We start from the raw sequence: 15,891 nt of genomic DNA, 5'->3' as shown, positions 1-15,891 counted from the left end.
CCAGTACTACTATTGAACAATCTGCGCTGGATAGCCTTCACTGCTGACAGAGGTAAGAGCATTTGACTTGTCAATAAGTTTTCTTCTTATCAACAGATGGAGGCGCTCTCACAGTTCCTTGGAGTTCCCAGAGCATTGTTAGGCTCAGTTTGAATTCTGGGGAAGGCACTTTTATCCTTTTCCTCCTCCTCCATTTGTTCAAGAAACAATGTAAAAAAATGTGACACAAACTATAAGTTATTTTTTGCTTGCCCCAGCTATACTTTATTCCCAAACTGAGGAGCCCTCAGGATAACCTCATCCACTGACTAGAAGAAACCTTCATATTACAGTGGTGCCCCGCAAGACGAACGCCTCGCAAGACGGAAAACCTGCTAGACGAAAGGGTTTTCCGTTTTGGAGGTGCTTCGCAAAACGAATTTCCTATGGGCTTGCTTTGCAAGATGAAAATGTCTTGCGAGTTCCTACGTTTTTTTTTTCCTTCCCCCCCCCCTTTTTCTAAGCCGCTAAGCCGCAACAGTAGCCAGAGAAGAGAACAGGACATTTTGCTGCTATGAATTTTCTTACTTCCACATAAACATATACAGGATAGTTTAACAAATTAAATTTCAACATACAGGATAGCACTATAAAATCACAAATAATAACAGGATCACAATATTATTATTATTATTATTATTATTATTATTATTATTATTATTATTACTACTACTACTATTAAAGGTAAAGGTACCCCTGCCCGTTCTGGCCAGTCTTGACAGACTCTGGGGTTGTGCGCCCATCTCACTTAAGAGGCCTGGGGCCAGCGCTGTCCGGAGACACTTCCGGGTCACGTGGCCAGCGTGACATCGCTGCTCTGGCCAGAGCCAGAGCCAGAGCCGCACACGGAAACGCCGTTTACCTTCCCGCTGGTAAGCGGTCCCTATTTATCTACTTGCACCCGGAGGTGCTTTCGAACTGCTAGGTTGGCAGGCGCTGGGACCGAGCAGCGGGAGCGCACCCCGCCGCAGGGATTCGAACCGCCAACCTTTCGATCGGCAAGTCCTAGGCGCTGAGGCTTTAACCCACAGCGCCACCTGCGTCCCCTACTACTATTACTACTGGTTTGTGTACATTTTAATACTACTACTATTACTACTATTAAAATGTACACAAACCAGACTCTCTATATTTTAACAGAATTAGTCAATGATTTTAAGCTGCAATCCGATGTACATTTACTCAGAATTAAGACCCATAAACTAAAGAGGAATTTTCTATACATATTTACTTCGAAATAAGGGCTGTAAATGTTTCTCTTAAGATACATTTCTTAATACAGTGGTACCTCGGGTTACAAACACTTTGGGTTACAGACTCCACTAACCCAGAAGTAGTACCTCGGGTTAATAACTTTGCTCCCAGAATGAGAACAGAAATCACAGGGTGGCGGCACAGTGGCACCATTAGCTAAAGTGGTATCTCAGGTTAAGAACAGCTTCAGGTTAAGAAGGGACCTCTGGAACGAATTAAGTTCGTAACCAGAGGTACCACTGTAACTAGCAAGGAACTTCTGGTGTTTGGGAATTCAAAGAAGCTAACAGCAGCCCTCACTGACAATAAATGCAATTCTGAAAGGTTCAGTCTGCTAGCTTGATTCAACATGTCATCCAACAGTATTCAAACATAACAAAACAAAACTCTGTTCCTTGATCTCAGGAACTACTGTGCCAAATTTAGTTATAATATCTTAAGAGGTGTCCAAGTGAACAATTTATTTTTGAAAATATAATGTAGAACAAAATTTATTTTTGAAAAATTGTTGATACACATATGTATTATTAATTAAAATCCTTAATTATTTCTCAGAAACACATATATCAACACCCCTCCATATTTTACCTGCTCCAGCTCCTCCTTCCAATGCATTTCCTGACACACACTAATTTCCTTTAATTTTGTATTTTCTCTCCTCAATTCTTCTATGTCTTTTTGGGTCTCAACCTGAAGAACACAAAGTTTAGCTTTGTACTCATTTTCTAGTGCCAAGCATCGCTCAGCCACTTCCATTTCCACTTGACGCGCAGCATCTTGAGCACTTTGCAGACCAAGTTTAGCAATTTCTGAAAATAATAAAAGTTTAAAATATTTTTCATCAGTTTTCATAATTGCAACAAAATACTGAACAAGACATATTTAGTGTTTCATTGCTATAATCTTAGTTTACATTAGAATGTTAACACTATTAGAAGATTATTAAGACTGCTGTTACAGGGGTTCCATTCCTATTTGCAGGGTTGTGTCCCCAGTACTGGGAGGCTGCTCTTCTGGCCCATGGCAGTTATGCTATGGGATCGCACAGGTCTCTATTTTTTTATTAGTTTTTTTTAAAATAAATTTTTATTAGATTTTACAATTTAATATTCAACACTTTTACCATATAAAAGAGAAAAAGAAAAGAAAAGAAAACGAAAACTCCCCCCCACGTCATGACTTCCTTCAACTTCCACTTCTTTAAATATTTGCTGCTACTTAATTTTTGTCTTATTTTTCTGATCTTTTAGCTAAATGCTCTTATATTCTTATCATTTTTATACCAAATTTTCTTTCAAGTTACATCTTACACTTGATTAATTTCCATATTGTTGTTTTTTAACCTTTACACTTGTTTTCTTAGTTGTGTTTACCCAAACCCTGCTAGTGAGCCCATTTCTTTACAATATTTCTGTAGATACAACATGAACAGTTCCCAGTCTTTTTTAAAGTCTTCATTGTCATTGTCTCTGAGTCTTCCTGTGAGTTCCGCCATTTCTGCATATTCCATAAGTTTGATTTGCTGTTCTTCTTTTGTTGGTATCTTGTCATCTTTCCATTTTTGAACTAGTAGAATCCTAGTTGCCATTGTAGAATACATGAATAACTTCTTCCGCTCTTTTGGCAATTCCTGTCCTACAATGCCTACCAAAAAAAAGCTTCTGGTTTTTTAACAAAAGTTATTTTAAGCATCTGCACAGGTCTCTATTTTGTCCCCAGCTATATGAAGCCTTTGGGAGCAGCCACTAGGAGTGAGTTTGAGGTCAAGGTATAATCAGTATGCTGATGATACCCAGCTCTATTTCTCTGTTACATCTGATTCAGGAGAGATGGTGAAGGACCTGGACAGGTGCCTGCATGCAGTGGTGGACTGATGAAGGCTAATAAGTTGAGTATGAATCCTGGGGAGGCAGCGCCTTTGTGGGCAAATGGTTCTCAGATCCAGGAGACAGGCGAGGTGACTGCATTCCCTCTGAAGGAACAGGTCTGTTGTTTGGGGGAACTCCTCGAACCATCCTTATCAATTGACATATAGGTGGCCTCGGAGTGCCTTGTATTAGTTTCACAGGGTAAATCAACTAAACCCATTCTTAGAAAGGGATAGCCTGAGCACTGTAGTAAAGTGTCAGGGAACTGCCATCGGAAGAACAGGTGGTGGGAAGGCTCCAGGAGAATAGGAGAGACACTTCAGCAGAAGAGGGAACCAGTAGGGGGAGAGCAGGAGCTCCAAGGGAAAGGGAGTCGGAGGGGAGGCTCTGGGATACTTCCAGTGAGAACAGTGAGGAGGTATCAGGACCCCCTTTAAGGACCCCCACCCCTCGCCGGAAACTGTCACGCAGAGAATCCAGGAGACGCATTTCCGTCAAACAGCTTTTATGTTGGAAACGTTTCCGCAGACACCCACTGTCAGATTCTACCAGCGACTGACGGAGCCATGCCAAAGGGCTCCGCTCAAGGCAGAGCTTTACTACACTGAGTAAGCTCTGAGGGATCAAGCTTTTACGCACAAGCAGCTCATTATCCCATCACATAAAGCAATGTATTTCATTGGTTTAGAACACAGAGCTAGCATTTTCCATATAAATGTAATTTTGGAAATTAAAATTTCACATGTTATTCTTATGACCTGCAACTGCTTACCTCTGAGGTGCTCTTCTGACATTTTGGCACGGAGCTGTTCAAGACTTAAACTATGTTTTCTTTTCAGCTGCTCCATTTCAGAAGTGAATCTATCTGAAAGATCCATCCTCATTTTCTTTAGGCTCTCTTCATACTGAAGTGTGAGGGAAGACCTTAGTAACTCTACCTCACTTCTGTGTTTATCATCCAAATGCAACCGCAAGCAAGAGAGTTCTTCCTGAAGCCAACATGCAGAAGAAAAACACTGGTAAGATTTATGAAACTTATCCATTTTAAATTTTCCATGCAAAACACTTGTTTTACTAAACTATACTTCACAAGAAGAAAAGGCTAAGAGGTAAATCCTGCACAAATCCAAAGTGGAGCCCCTAAGACAGTTGGGTGGCGCCTTGTACTCCTCCTTCCAGCAACTCCTGCAGCCAAGCTGGTGTCAAATGTTTTGCTCTGCTTTCCTTTGGCCCACATCAGTGACGCCAAGAGAGGGATCTTGTCGTCTAGACAGCCTAGAACCTCCATACACACTGCCCAGGCTTGTGCCCCGAGGAGGTTACTTTGGTGCTGCTAATGCAGCAGCTTGACTTCATCCCAGAGGTGCACTCCATTGTCTCTTGAGACAGGTGCCAACAACTAAAATTAGCACAAGCAGTTTACACGGAGCTAATTGTTCACAGCCCTTTGGCGGTCATCAGCAATAAAATGCAACAAGTAGCTCTGCCTTAGTTGCTAGTACAGCCACAATCAGGATGGAAAACTGAATGCTAATGTATTAATAAACAGAATTAGAATTGATCATAGGCCATAAGTAGCACTGGTCTTCATGTGCACTGATATCCACTACTGGGTTGCAGCCTTACCCAAGGTGGACTGCAACAGCAACACTACTATGCTATGGAGACTGGTCCATTAGGATGAATGGAACGCCTCACCTTACATCATGAGAGGGCCAGCCCTGGCTATAGACTTCCAAGCCAGACAGAAGACTTGGATGATGCCTTCCTAGAGCAGATAGCCAAACAGACAGCTATTGGAACAAAAACTCTGCCAACAATGGAAGGTCCAACAAATTCCTCAGCTGCCTCATAGACAATTTCATTTTCCTGAAGGTGAAGGAAGCTACAAGGGGATCATCTATCTTGTACCTGATTCTCAACAACAGGGAGGAACTGTTAGACACCTACTTTGCCTCTGTCTTCACCCAAAAGGAAAGCAGTGCCTAACCTGGTGATAACAGAATAAATAATGCAAAGAGAGAACTGCAGCCCAAGACAGGAAAAGAGGTGGTAAGGGAACACTTAGCTACATTAAATGAACTCAAATCTGCAGGGCCTGATGAGTTGCACCCAAGGGAGCTTGTGGATGTAACCTCAGAGCCTCTAATCTTTGAGAATTCTTGGAGAACAGGTGAAGTCCCTGCAGACTGGAGGCAGGCAAATGTTATCCCCATCTTCAAAAGGGAGGGAAGAGAGAAGACCCAGGTAACTACTGACCAGTGAGCTTGACATCGATACCAGGAAAGGTCCTAGAACAGATAATGCAACAGTTGGTCTGTGGGCACTTAGGAAAGGATGTGGTGATTACTAAGACACAGCCTGGGTTTCCCAGAATCCCAGTCATGTCAGACAAATCTCATTTCTCTTTTTGATGGAGTTAAAAACTTGGTGGATTGGGGGAATACTGTGGACATAGTGTATCTTGATTTCAGTGAAGCTTCTGGCGAAGTCCCCTATGATATTCTTGTGAAGAAGCTGGTAAAATGTGGGTTGATTGAGATAACTGTTAGGTGGATTTGTAGCTGGATGACTGACCAAACCCAAAGAGTGCTCATTAATGGTGCTTCATCATCCTGGACAAAAGTGGGGTTCTGTCCTAGGCACATTGTTGTTCAATGTTTTTATAAATGACTTGGATGAAGGAATTGAGGGGATGCTCATCAAATTTGCAGATGACACCAAACTGGTAGGAGCAGCTAATGCTGCAGAAGACAGAATTGGGATTCCAAATGACCTTAATAGATTGGAGAACTCAGCCCAAACTAACAAGATGAATTTCAATAGGGAAAAATCTAAGGTTCTGCACTTAGAAAGGAAGAGCCAGCTGCACGAATATAAGATGGGGACACCTGCCTTACTAGCAGTACGCGTGAAAAGGATCTAGGGGTCTTAGTAGACAAGCTTAACGTGAGTCAACAGTGTGATTCAGCAATCTCAAATGTAATCTCAAAGCCTCTGTCTATAATCTTAAAAGGTTTCACCCTCTGGCCTGAAGACCAACATTTCTGCATTCCATAGCCTAGACTGGTGAGATGGGGGGTGGGGGGAGGCAGTTATTTCCCTAAGCACATGGGAAGGCACTCATGACGATTCTGGCTTGGTTCTGCAGGCTTTGCTGTGGTGGCAACTGGTTCAGTTGTCTCCTTCTGGCAGCGGCAGGATCAGTTGTCCTTCAATACCAGTATCAGGCTTGGAGGTGAAACCCAATCTGGAACCTTAGCTCACTGTAGCGACTGCTGAACTTACTCTAGACCAGAGCTTTCCAAACTGTGTGCTGCAACACGTTAGTGTGCCAGCTGCAGGGTGTAGGTGTGTCATGCTCCTCCCAGGTCTGGAAAAGAGTTAGTTTAACCTCCGGTTTGCTAGCAAAACTGAATTGCTGTGTCACAAAAAGATGCATGTCTAAAAAGCGTGTCACCAACATGTAGAGTTTGGGAAGCTCTGCTCTAGACTATCCACTACAGCAGGATGGCTCAATGTACATCCCAAGGGCTGCATGCTGCCCTTAAGGCCTTTTTTGGTGGCCCTCAGCAACAATCCCCAGAACAGCACATGGAGTTGGGGGGTGGGTCATTTTGTCTGGCAAGCCAAATATGCCTTTTTATTACTAGCTAGTAATTTACCTTGTGGCGTTCCAGTTGCTGAGTTAGCTGCTCAAATAGATCATGTCTCTCCTTTTCGGTCATCTCTTCTAAAAATATGGCAGATGAACTGTATGGGGGAAAATTTCAAAAGAGTAAGTAACATAGTCTTAATAACTTTAATAAAGTAATGTTTTATTATAGCATTACTTTATTATAGCATTACATATATGCTTTACTATATTATAATTTAATAAAGCAATAACTTTAATAAAGTAATAAAGCAGTTTTCAGTATCTTTATCAATGGGTATGTTTAGCATGAAGAAGAGATTTATAGATTATTAAGCAATATGATAGCCTTCTTCATATATTCAAATGACTATCATATAAAATGCTTCAGGTTATACACTCTGCTAACCCAGAAATATTGCTTCAGGTTAAGAACTTTGCTTCAGGATGAGAACAGAAATTGTGCTCCAGCGGCGCAGCAGCAGAAGGAGACCCCATTAGCTAAAGTGGTGCTTCAGGTTAAGAACAGTTTCAGGTTGAGTATGGACCTCCGGAACGAATTAAGTACTTAACCCGAGGTACCACTGTAGTACCTTGGTTTGAGAACAGCTTAGTTTATGAACAACTTGGATTAAGAATGCTGCAAACCCAGAAGTAGGTGTTTTGGTTTGTGAACTCTGCATTGCAAGCAGAACATGTTCTGCTTCCTGTTGAGTGTTTTCCATTTGTAAATTGAGTCCCCCACTGCTGTGGAAAAGCACGCCTAGGTTTAAGAATGCTTTGGTTTAAGAACGGACTTCCGGAACCGATTAAGTTCGTAAACTAAGGTTCCGCTGTAGTTTCCATTACACATTCCCACCTTATTAAGAATGTAATACTTAGTAATCAACTCTTTAAAAATCTGATGCTACAGATCAAGTTACTAAATTATTAGCATTACCCAAATTCCACATGTAGATCTTGGCTGTTCTCCACCTCTAATAGGGAATAATCTTTCATTTCCCGCAGCCTCTGATGCAGCATTGTTAATTCTTCTCTGTAGTTTTCTTCCACAGACTTTAATTTCTGTTCAAAATAAAGTCTTAATTGTTCCAGTTCATTTTCATGTTCACTTTTTTTTTTATCCCATTTAAGTTGAAAATCCTTCTTCAGGTATTCCATTTCTTCCATGTGTGAAGTGCGAGCAAGCAGCTGTTCTTTCAACTCTGGTGAAAGACCAAGATAGTACTCTCTTATTTCAATACAGTATATTAAAATAAAACAAGCTTCTCAAGAAGTACAACACACACAGGACAACGCTATTAAGAAGACTAGGCTTAACATTTGGCCTTAAGTGCCTTGGACGTTAAGACGCACTTTATTAACTTGAATAGAACTTATTACAAGTTCTGAGGTTGCTTGTGTAATGGGACTTGATCTCCTTCCCCTTGCTGTCCCTCAGTCTGGTCATGTACGTTTGGAGGACCCTCCAGAACACATCAGGGGGTGCAGGGGGAAGATAGGAAAGCTTATTCTGTGTAACAACACTGGATATCTAACAACGCCACCTATATTTACATTTTCCAAGATTTGCATAAAAACCCAAAAAGGCATGGGATCTATTAATATTGGCCAGGTTAAATGCATAATAAAATGAAGAAAGTAAATATAAACACTGCCAAGTCTGAAGATTAGTATTACAAATCTTAGAGCTCATTTATGAATGTTAACTACTCAATATATCATTATGTTATATTCATTAAACAGCATACCTCAAGTGGAAAATGGAGGAAATAATAATAATTCAAGAGCTACTATATACTGTATTTTTTGCTCTATAAGACTCACTTTTTCCCTCCTAAAAAGTAAGGGGAAATGTGTGTGAGTCTTATGGAGCGAATGCAGGCTGCGCAGCTATCACAGAAGCCAGAACAGCAAGAGGGATTGCAGCTTTCACTGCGTAGCGATCCCTCTTGCTGTTCTGGCTTCTGAGAGTCAGAATATTTTTTTTCTTGTTTTCCTCCTCCAAAAACTAGGTGCGTCTTGTGGTCTGGTGCGTCTTATAGAGCGAAAAATACGGTAAATACAAATCACTGAGTTAATATTTCAAATTAATTGTTAAGATTCATAATGAATGGCATCAAGATTATTTGTGCCATAAATTTAGCCTGCATATTTTTAGAAACTTAATATTATTTTTGAACAGGATAAAATGTAAATTATGTCAATCCTCAAATCTGAGAAATTAACCTAAAATCCTGAAATTAAAACTGAGAGTTTCACAAACATGTGTTAACAGTTCCTCAGCTAATTAGTCATTAAGAGTATAAAATATTGTTCCTTTATATGTCATAACTTAATAGCGTAAAATAAAATGCTTCACTGAATGATAGAGAATCAGACCCTAAAATTTAAAAATGAACAGAAAGCAAGTTACAGGTTACAATGATTCTATGTCAAATCCTCAAACGTACCACTTAATTCTTGGCGACTTGTCCGAGCACTATCCAGTTGAGACCAAAGTCCTTTGATTTCTTCTTCTGACTCTGCCTTTAGTTTTTCTTGCATAGCCACTAGCTTTGCCATCTACAAGAGGTTCAATGAGTTAGTACACCTACGAATTTTAATTTTATAAAAAGAGTTTTCAATATCTTCTAGACCAGGAGTGACGGGATTTTTGGCCAATTTCTGGCTCCGAATTTCTTAACAGCAGCAAAAATAAAACCACTTTATAAATTAGGTTGTTGAAATTTAAGGTAGCTAACCAGTAGTGCATATCTGCGTGAAAGGACTCTTTGCTTTGTTCAATTCTGATAGTAAAAAAAACCCATTCCTAGGCTTAGAATGTGCTCAGTGGCCACCTGTTTTTTCATTTTAACTCTACATCTTTTGCAACTGACTGGTAGATTTTGAATGGGATGGGGAATGTTTTTGGCCCCCACGCACCCCTGACAGATGGACAGGACCACCCACTTGTCAGTCAGCTGATGTCATTATGACATTATCAGGCGATGTGCAGAAAGTTCCAGGTTTCTTCAGGGCTTCAGTGTGCCAACTAGTTCATTGTGAGGAACTAGTTTGTACACCTGAACCAAGCAGAATTAAACTCCTTGTGCATCGGCTGATGCATGGGGACGTCACTCCTGCTTTCAATAGAGTTCAGGTGCACCAGTGAGTTACTTCTCTTTTTTATTATTGAAACTTTTCAACATACATTACAATAAAAGCCAAACTAACCCAAATAAAAATAGTAAAAATCAGAAAGCAAATGTACATACAAGAAAGAAAGAAAGAAAGAAGAACAGAAAAAGAAACAGTGGGAGGAAGAAAGGAAAATGCAATGCCCTCTTATCAGCCTCCCACTCTGGGAGATCTTCCCTTCTCTGCATCTCACACAGGGTTCTTCATCATCCATCCATCACCTTCCTTTGTGTAGCCTTATTAACTCAGAGTACAGGACATCAAAAAACAGAACAAAACATAAGTATAGTAGAGTTTACAGAAGAAGACAAAAGCTAGAAATCATAAAAAATAAAAAGAGATGAGATAAATAAGGACTTCCAGTTCTCCATCTGCCAATTATGTACATAAAGATTATTCAAAATATTCATTCCAGAATAGTTAGTATCTAGTCGTATTCCAGGATAATGTCCTCAATCTGCTAGGCGTTTTTCCAATCTTCAGTCCCAGACACCTCAAGACATTCTTCTTTCCACACAAAAAGTCCCAAAGGGGCTCTTTGATTGTTATTATTGCTAAAGGCCAAAAAAAGTCTTTCTCCAGTCCAGTATAACAACTTTCTCTTCAAGAAATTCCAAGAACTCTTATTGGAGTAATAGTCCATAACTATTTACTTGTATCTTCATTAATTTCGGGCTTGGCCCCAGCCAGGTAGAACGCTCTGCCACAAGAGATCAGGGCCCTGCGGAATCTGACATCTTTCTGCAGGACCTGTAAGACAGAGTTGTTCCGCCAGGCCTTTGGTCAGGACTCAGCCTGACTCCCCTTCTCTTTTTGTATAAGAACTAGTATGAAAGAGGCCTCCCAGCATTTTCACAGGCCCATATAAGAACAGCGTAAACAGCTGGGCCTGATGAACATTTACTGTTCCCAACCCTAATCCTGCGGAAAGCCATCTAATTAGATTTTAATTTGATCCTGACTTGTTTTTAGGAGGTAATTTATGTTATATATTCTATGTTATCCGCCCTGAGCCCAGTCTCAGCCGGGGAGGGCAGGATATAAATAAAAGTTGTTTATTATTGTTATTAATATTATTATCCAATTCCATATTTTCCAGTCCTATTTCCTCTTGGCTGTTTTCCCATCTTTAATTTAAAGAAAAAGTCCTTCCATTTCTATTTCTTCCATTCTTTTCCCAAAGATCGCCAGCAGCTTGATGGTGCTTTCTTCTGTGTTCAACTTGTACAGAAGACAGAAGATCCTTTCTTTCTTACGTCTATCATTTCCATCTCCAGATGTTTCTTATTATCTCTATCCATAATTCCACCCCTCTTTTTCAGCATCCCAACACCCTCATTTGCCTGTTTCAGTCCTCCAGTCACCTATGTGGAGATCCTCATCTGCTGTTTCCCACTCTGCCATCTCACTCTCATATTCAGGCAGATCTTGATAAACATAAAGAGCCTTGCAAAGAATCAACATAAATATGCTTATTTACCTCCTGCTGTAATTCTTCTTCTTGTTTCTTGCTTTGCTCTTTCATATCTTCCAACTTTTGTTCATATTCAGCCTGCAGCTTTGTCATGGCCAGATCATACTGGTTTTTCAGGATATCATGCTCCACTACAAAATAACATTGTGTTCTGTTATAAAATTTATTTTCTTATCAGCTGTCAAAATGCACACAAAGAATGCACTCTACACCTGAGAGACAGCCCTGCTTGTGAGATCGACTGCTTCAAACCAGTTTCTGGCATCACAACAGTCCAAACGTCTGAAGAGGTATATAAGGTCAGCAGTGAATTTAAATTCTACTTCATATGTACAATTCTGTTAAGTTTTCTAATAAATTCCACAATTTTTGTAGCAATGTTTCTGACAAAAAAGTATTATAATGTGAAATGTGAAATGCAATGCCAGATGCTGTACTTTGTCTAAAAGAGGTGATATTACAATGCAATCCTTACAAGTTTTATTTTGATTTTAACATTTACCGTATTTTTCACCCTATAGGGCGCACCTGGTTTTTTTTTTGGGGGGGGGGAATGAAGAAAAAAAAATTATTTCCCCCCCCCAGGCGTGGGGCTGGGGTGGGGGAAGCCCGAGCGTCCCCCGACCCCAGCCCCCAGAACAGGCTGCTATCCGCAAACCTTGGGAGCCTGGCGGGAACTCCCGCCGGGCTCCCCAGGCTTGCAGATATCTGCCCGATATCTGCTCAGCGCGCCCCAGGCTTCGGGATGCAGGCTGCTATCCACAAGCCTAGGGAGCCCGGCGGGAAGTCGCGCCGGGCTCCCAAGGCTTGCGGAGAGCTGCCCGAAGCTCAGGGTGCGCCCCGCTGCACTCCCCGGGTTTCGGGCTGCAGACTGCTGTCCGCAAGCCTTGGGAGCCCGGCGGGAAGTCGCGCCATTTTTGGAGGGGGAAAAGTGCACCCTATAGGGTGAAAAAATATGGTATATCCCAACTTTCTTCTATCCCAAGACCCTGTATATGTGGTTCACAAGTGGGCACCCATCCAAGAACTGACCAGACCCAGACCTGCTTAAACAAGCCAGTAGCCTTGTGTGCCTGTTTACTCAGAAGTAAGTCTAACTATGTTCAATAGGGCTTACTCCCAGGTAAGGGTGCATAAGACTGCAGCCTTAGTCTCCCAGTAACTGGGAAGCAAAAGAGGAATAGAATTCTGCTATGGAGAGTCTACAATTACAGACTTCCTTTCTTTTGTTCTACATTAAGGAAACTTATCCCAGGACGTGGGTGGTGTTGTGGGTTAAACCACACAGCCTAGGGTTTGCCAATCAGAAGGTCGGCGGTTTGAATCCCCGCGACAGAGTGAGCTCCCGTTGCTCGGTCCCTGCTCCTGCCAACCTAGCAGTACGAAAGCACGTCAAAGTGCAAGTAGATAAATAGGTACCGCTCCAGTGGGAAGGTAAACGGCATTTCTGTGCGCTGCTCTGGTTCGCCAAAAGTGGCTTAGTCATGCTGGCCACATGACCCAGAAGCTGTCTGCGGACAAACGCTGGCTCCCTTGGCCTATAGAACAAGATGAGCGCCGCAACCCCAGAGTCGTCCGCAACTGGACCTAATGGTCAGGGGTCCCTTTACCTTTTTATCCCAGGTTTACATGCCTGGGAAACAAGAGTATTATAAGAAGATAAAAAGAAGTGTAGAAGGGAAAAGGTTTAGAATATAAAATGTGTTATTTCAGAGTCATTCTGGTGGGCTACAAAAATCAGAGAATGAGAAACAACAAATAAGGACACCTAAAGAGGCTGATACATGAAAGTCATTTTGCTCTGAACAGAAAATCAATGTGAGCGAAAAGAATATGAGATAAAACATAAGACCTGCAAACTACCCCAGCAAGACAAGGGGTGGAAATCCAAAGAGGAGAGAAGATGGAAGTCATCTAAGAAACAGGATAGCATCATGTCACAAAGAGAACAAGATGATAGACATTGTTAAATAAGACTAGGAAAAGACAAAGAAGAACTGAAAACCTTGGTAAATGTGGATTGTAAAGTGTGATTGCAGAGGACCAAGTTATGGGATGGAAACAGCCTTGGTCACCCTGGTAAATAATTAACAAGGGACAATAGACAGAGAACTATTTAACACCATCAACCATGGTATCCTCCTGGTAGCTCTGGTCCTTCCTAGAGGGTTGGCCTCAGATGGATAAGGAGAAACAAGCTGAAGCTTAATTTATTATTTGTAACATTTATATCCCACCTTTCCTCTACGGAGCTTAAGGTGGTGTACATAGTTTTCCCTCTTTCCACTGTATCCTTAAAAAAAAACCCATTAAGTAGATAAGGCTAAGAGACATTGGGAGGAATTCAATGTTGCACAAAAGTGACTGTTCCGTTACTATGGCTTCCCGGAGAGAATGATGCCCCCTCGCCTCCTGTGCGTTGTTTTGGGGCTCTTCCAACACATACCACCCTCACCCCCCAGCCACATGAGCCAATTTCAGTGTGGGTGGTGAGAGGAAAGAGGTTAAAAGTTCCATTGTGCAAGTTCTTGTGCAGAGCTTCCACTGATGGGGCTCATTAGTTCACTCCTGCCCAGTGAGCTTCATGACTGAGTGGTGATTTGAATACTTGCTTCCCAGGTCAATTTCCAACATTCTAAATACTACACCAAACTGGTTCTCCAAAGAAGATGGCCTTTCTGCACATGAGAGAACCATTAACTCTGGGAAGAGGTGTTCAACTTCTGCTTCAAGGAGCTGCACACCCCTGAATGATCACATTCATAGTTCAGGGGCACTAAATGCTTCATTGCTGACTGGGGAAGCTGAGGTGGCGAGGAGTGCTTTTTACCAGCTTAGACAGGTACACCAACTGTAATCCTACCCAGTAAATAAGTAATCCATTCACTTGTCACAGACTGGATTACTAAATGCACTTTACAAAGAGTTGCCTTTGAAGATGGTCCGGAATCGTCATATGGTACAGAATATGGTCACCTCGTTATTGGTGAAAGCCAGGCAGTCACAATATGTTACCCTGATTTTTGGATCAGTTGTACTGTTTACAACTGCACTTCTGGATCTAATTCAGGGTGCCAGTTATTACCATTAAAACCCTGACTGGCTTGGACCAAGATTATTTAAAGGACCACTTGTATGCAGGGCTTTTTTCCAGCTATAATTTCATTAAATAAAGAAATTGTGAGAGTTGGATGACAGAAATGATGTCAGTACTGCTAATCTATACTTTAAAGAAGTCTAGAGGTATATAAAATACAAAGAAGGATAGAGGGTAGTCACAGACTTTTGAAAGGTGGAGAAGACTTGGATATGAACTGAAGTGCACAGTCTGGCTTCGCAGACCTCTAGCAGCTGACTAATACTTCCCCTACCTGCCTCTCATTTTTGATAGCAACATACCTCAAGAATTGATGCAGTTGTCATTCTATTGGCAAGAGTAGGAAAGCACCTACTTTTTTAGAGGCAGATGAAATACTGCTTCTTGCATATAAAAGTATATTGCAATGATAACTCTTCTCAGAATATAATACCTACTTTCAACCTGCTCTTTTTCAAGAGAAAGACTCTTCAACTTTCTTTTTACTTCTTCAATTTCTGCATTTAGGGTTCTTTCCATCTCATTTAATTCAATCTGATGTTTCACAGATAACTCTTCATGCAAGTTTTTTAAAGTGAGGTCTGTATTTGATGCACATCCACTTTTAAGATTCTGAAAGAAAATGAAGTCTAACATTGAAAATTGCCACACAGTATCCTGAAAAATACATAGCTTTTTAAATTAAAGGAACAATCATTCTTCCGATTTAAATGCTTTTAACTTTAGTTACTTGTCAGTCCCAGCTGCTACTTGTTGAGCCTTTGCAAAAACGAAGTGGGTTTGCTGGACAGGACCTACCCAATAGCCCATGTGTGTTCAAGCAACTGTTTTTTCAGAAAGAAACTAACATCTCTGCTTTTATCTCATGATCTCTTTAGCAGCTGCCACTTGCTTTCATACAACAGTCAGCAAGAACACTGGATGCCACCACTAGATTAGCCTTTACATTCACTTTTATGATCTTATTTTAAAGATGCATGATCAATAGTTTGTTAGTGCATTTGTATTAGCATGCTTGGATATTTAGCCATGCAAGATAACATGTACACACAATTCCTACATTTTAAGAAAGGGAACATGTGTGTGTGTGTGTGTGTGTGTACATACACACACACACAAACACAGAACAATCTGAGGAACTGTAATGTAAATCAAAGAATTTTCATCATATAAAAATCCAGAAGCTTTAAAAAGAAAATATTTAAACACAATAAATTATACACAATACCTCTAAGAGCTGGGTGTGTGTCTTCTCCATTTCCAGAGCTATGTCCTTCTTCTGTTTATCTGAAATATCAAATTTGTTGCCACTGCATAAATTTATTTGGCATGTCAGCTAATATAA

The 15,891-nt window shown here is 41.1% G+C and overlaps 1 protein-coding gene across 2 annotated transcripts in view; it reads right to left on the bottom strand.

Moving 5' to 3' along the window:
* The window catches only part of PCNT (pericentrin), a 79,169-nt gene that overhangs the window by 59,216 nt on the left and 4,062 nt on the right, over positions 1-15,891 (bottom strand). For both annotated transcript variants that reach the window (XR_013838581.1, XM_079974923.1), the window contains exons 4-11: positions 15,775-15,833; positions 14,984-15,158; positions 11,456-11,580; positions 9,249-9,360; positions 7,736-8,000; positions 6,827-6,914; positions 3,934-4,150; positions 1,882-2,102 (exon numbers count right to left, since the gene is read on the bottom strand). Coding sequence is in view for 1 of the 2 variants with exons in the window: in XM_079974923.1 (XP_079831049.1) it covers positions 1,882-2,102; positions 3,934-4,150; positions 6,827-6,914; positions 7,736-8,000; positions 9,249-9,360; positions 11,456-11,580; positions 14,984-15,158; positions 15,775-15,833 (1,262 nt within the window). In the remaining variant the exon portion in view is untranslated. The remainder of the gene's footprint in view (positions 1-1,881; positions 2,103-3,933; positions 4,151-6,826; positions 6,915-7,735; positions 8,001-9,248; positions 9,361-11,455; positions 11,581-14,983; positions 15,159-15,774; positions 15,834-15,891) is intronic.

The sequence above is a fragment of the Podarcis cretensis genome (genome assembly GCF_951804945.1).
Source record: "Podarcis cretensis genome assembly, chromosome: 1".
Classification (NCBI taxonomy): Eukaryota; Metazoa; Chordata; class Lepidosauria; order Squamata; family Lacertidae; genus Podarcis; species Podarcis cretensis.
Note: the sequence above shows the minus strand (reverse complement) of the source record. Positions and strands in the feature narration are given on the sequence as shown.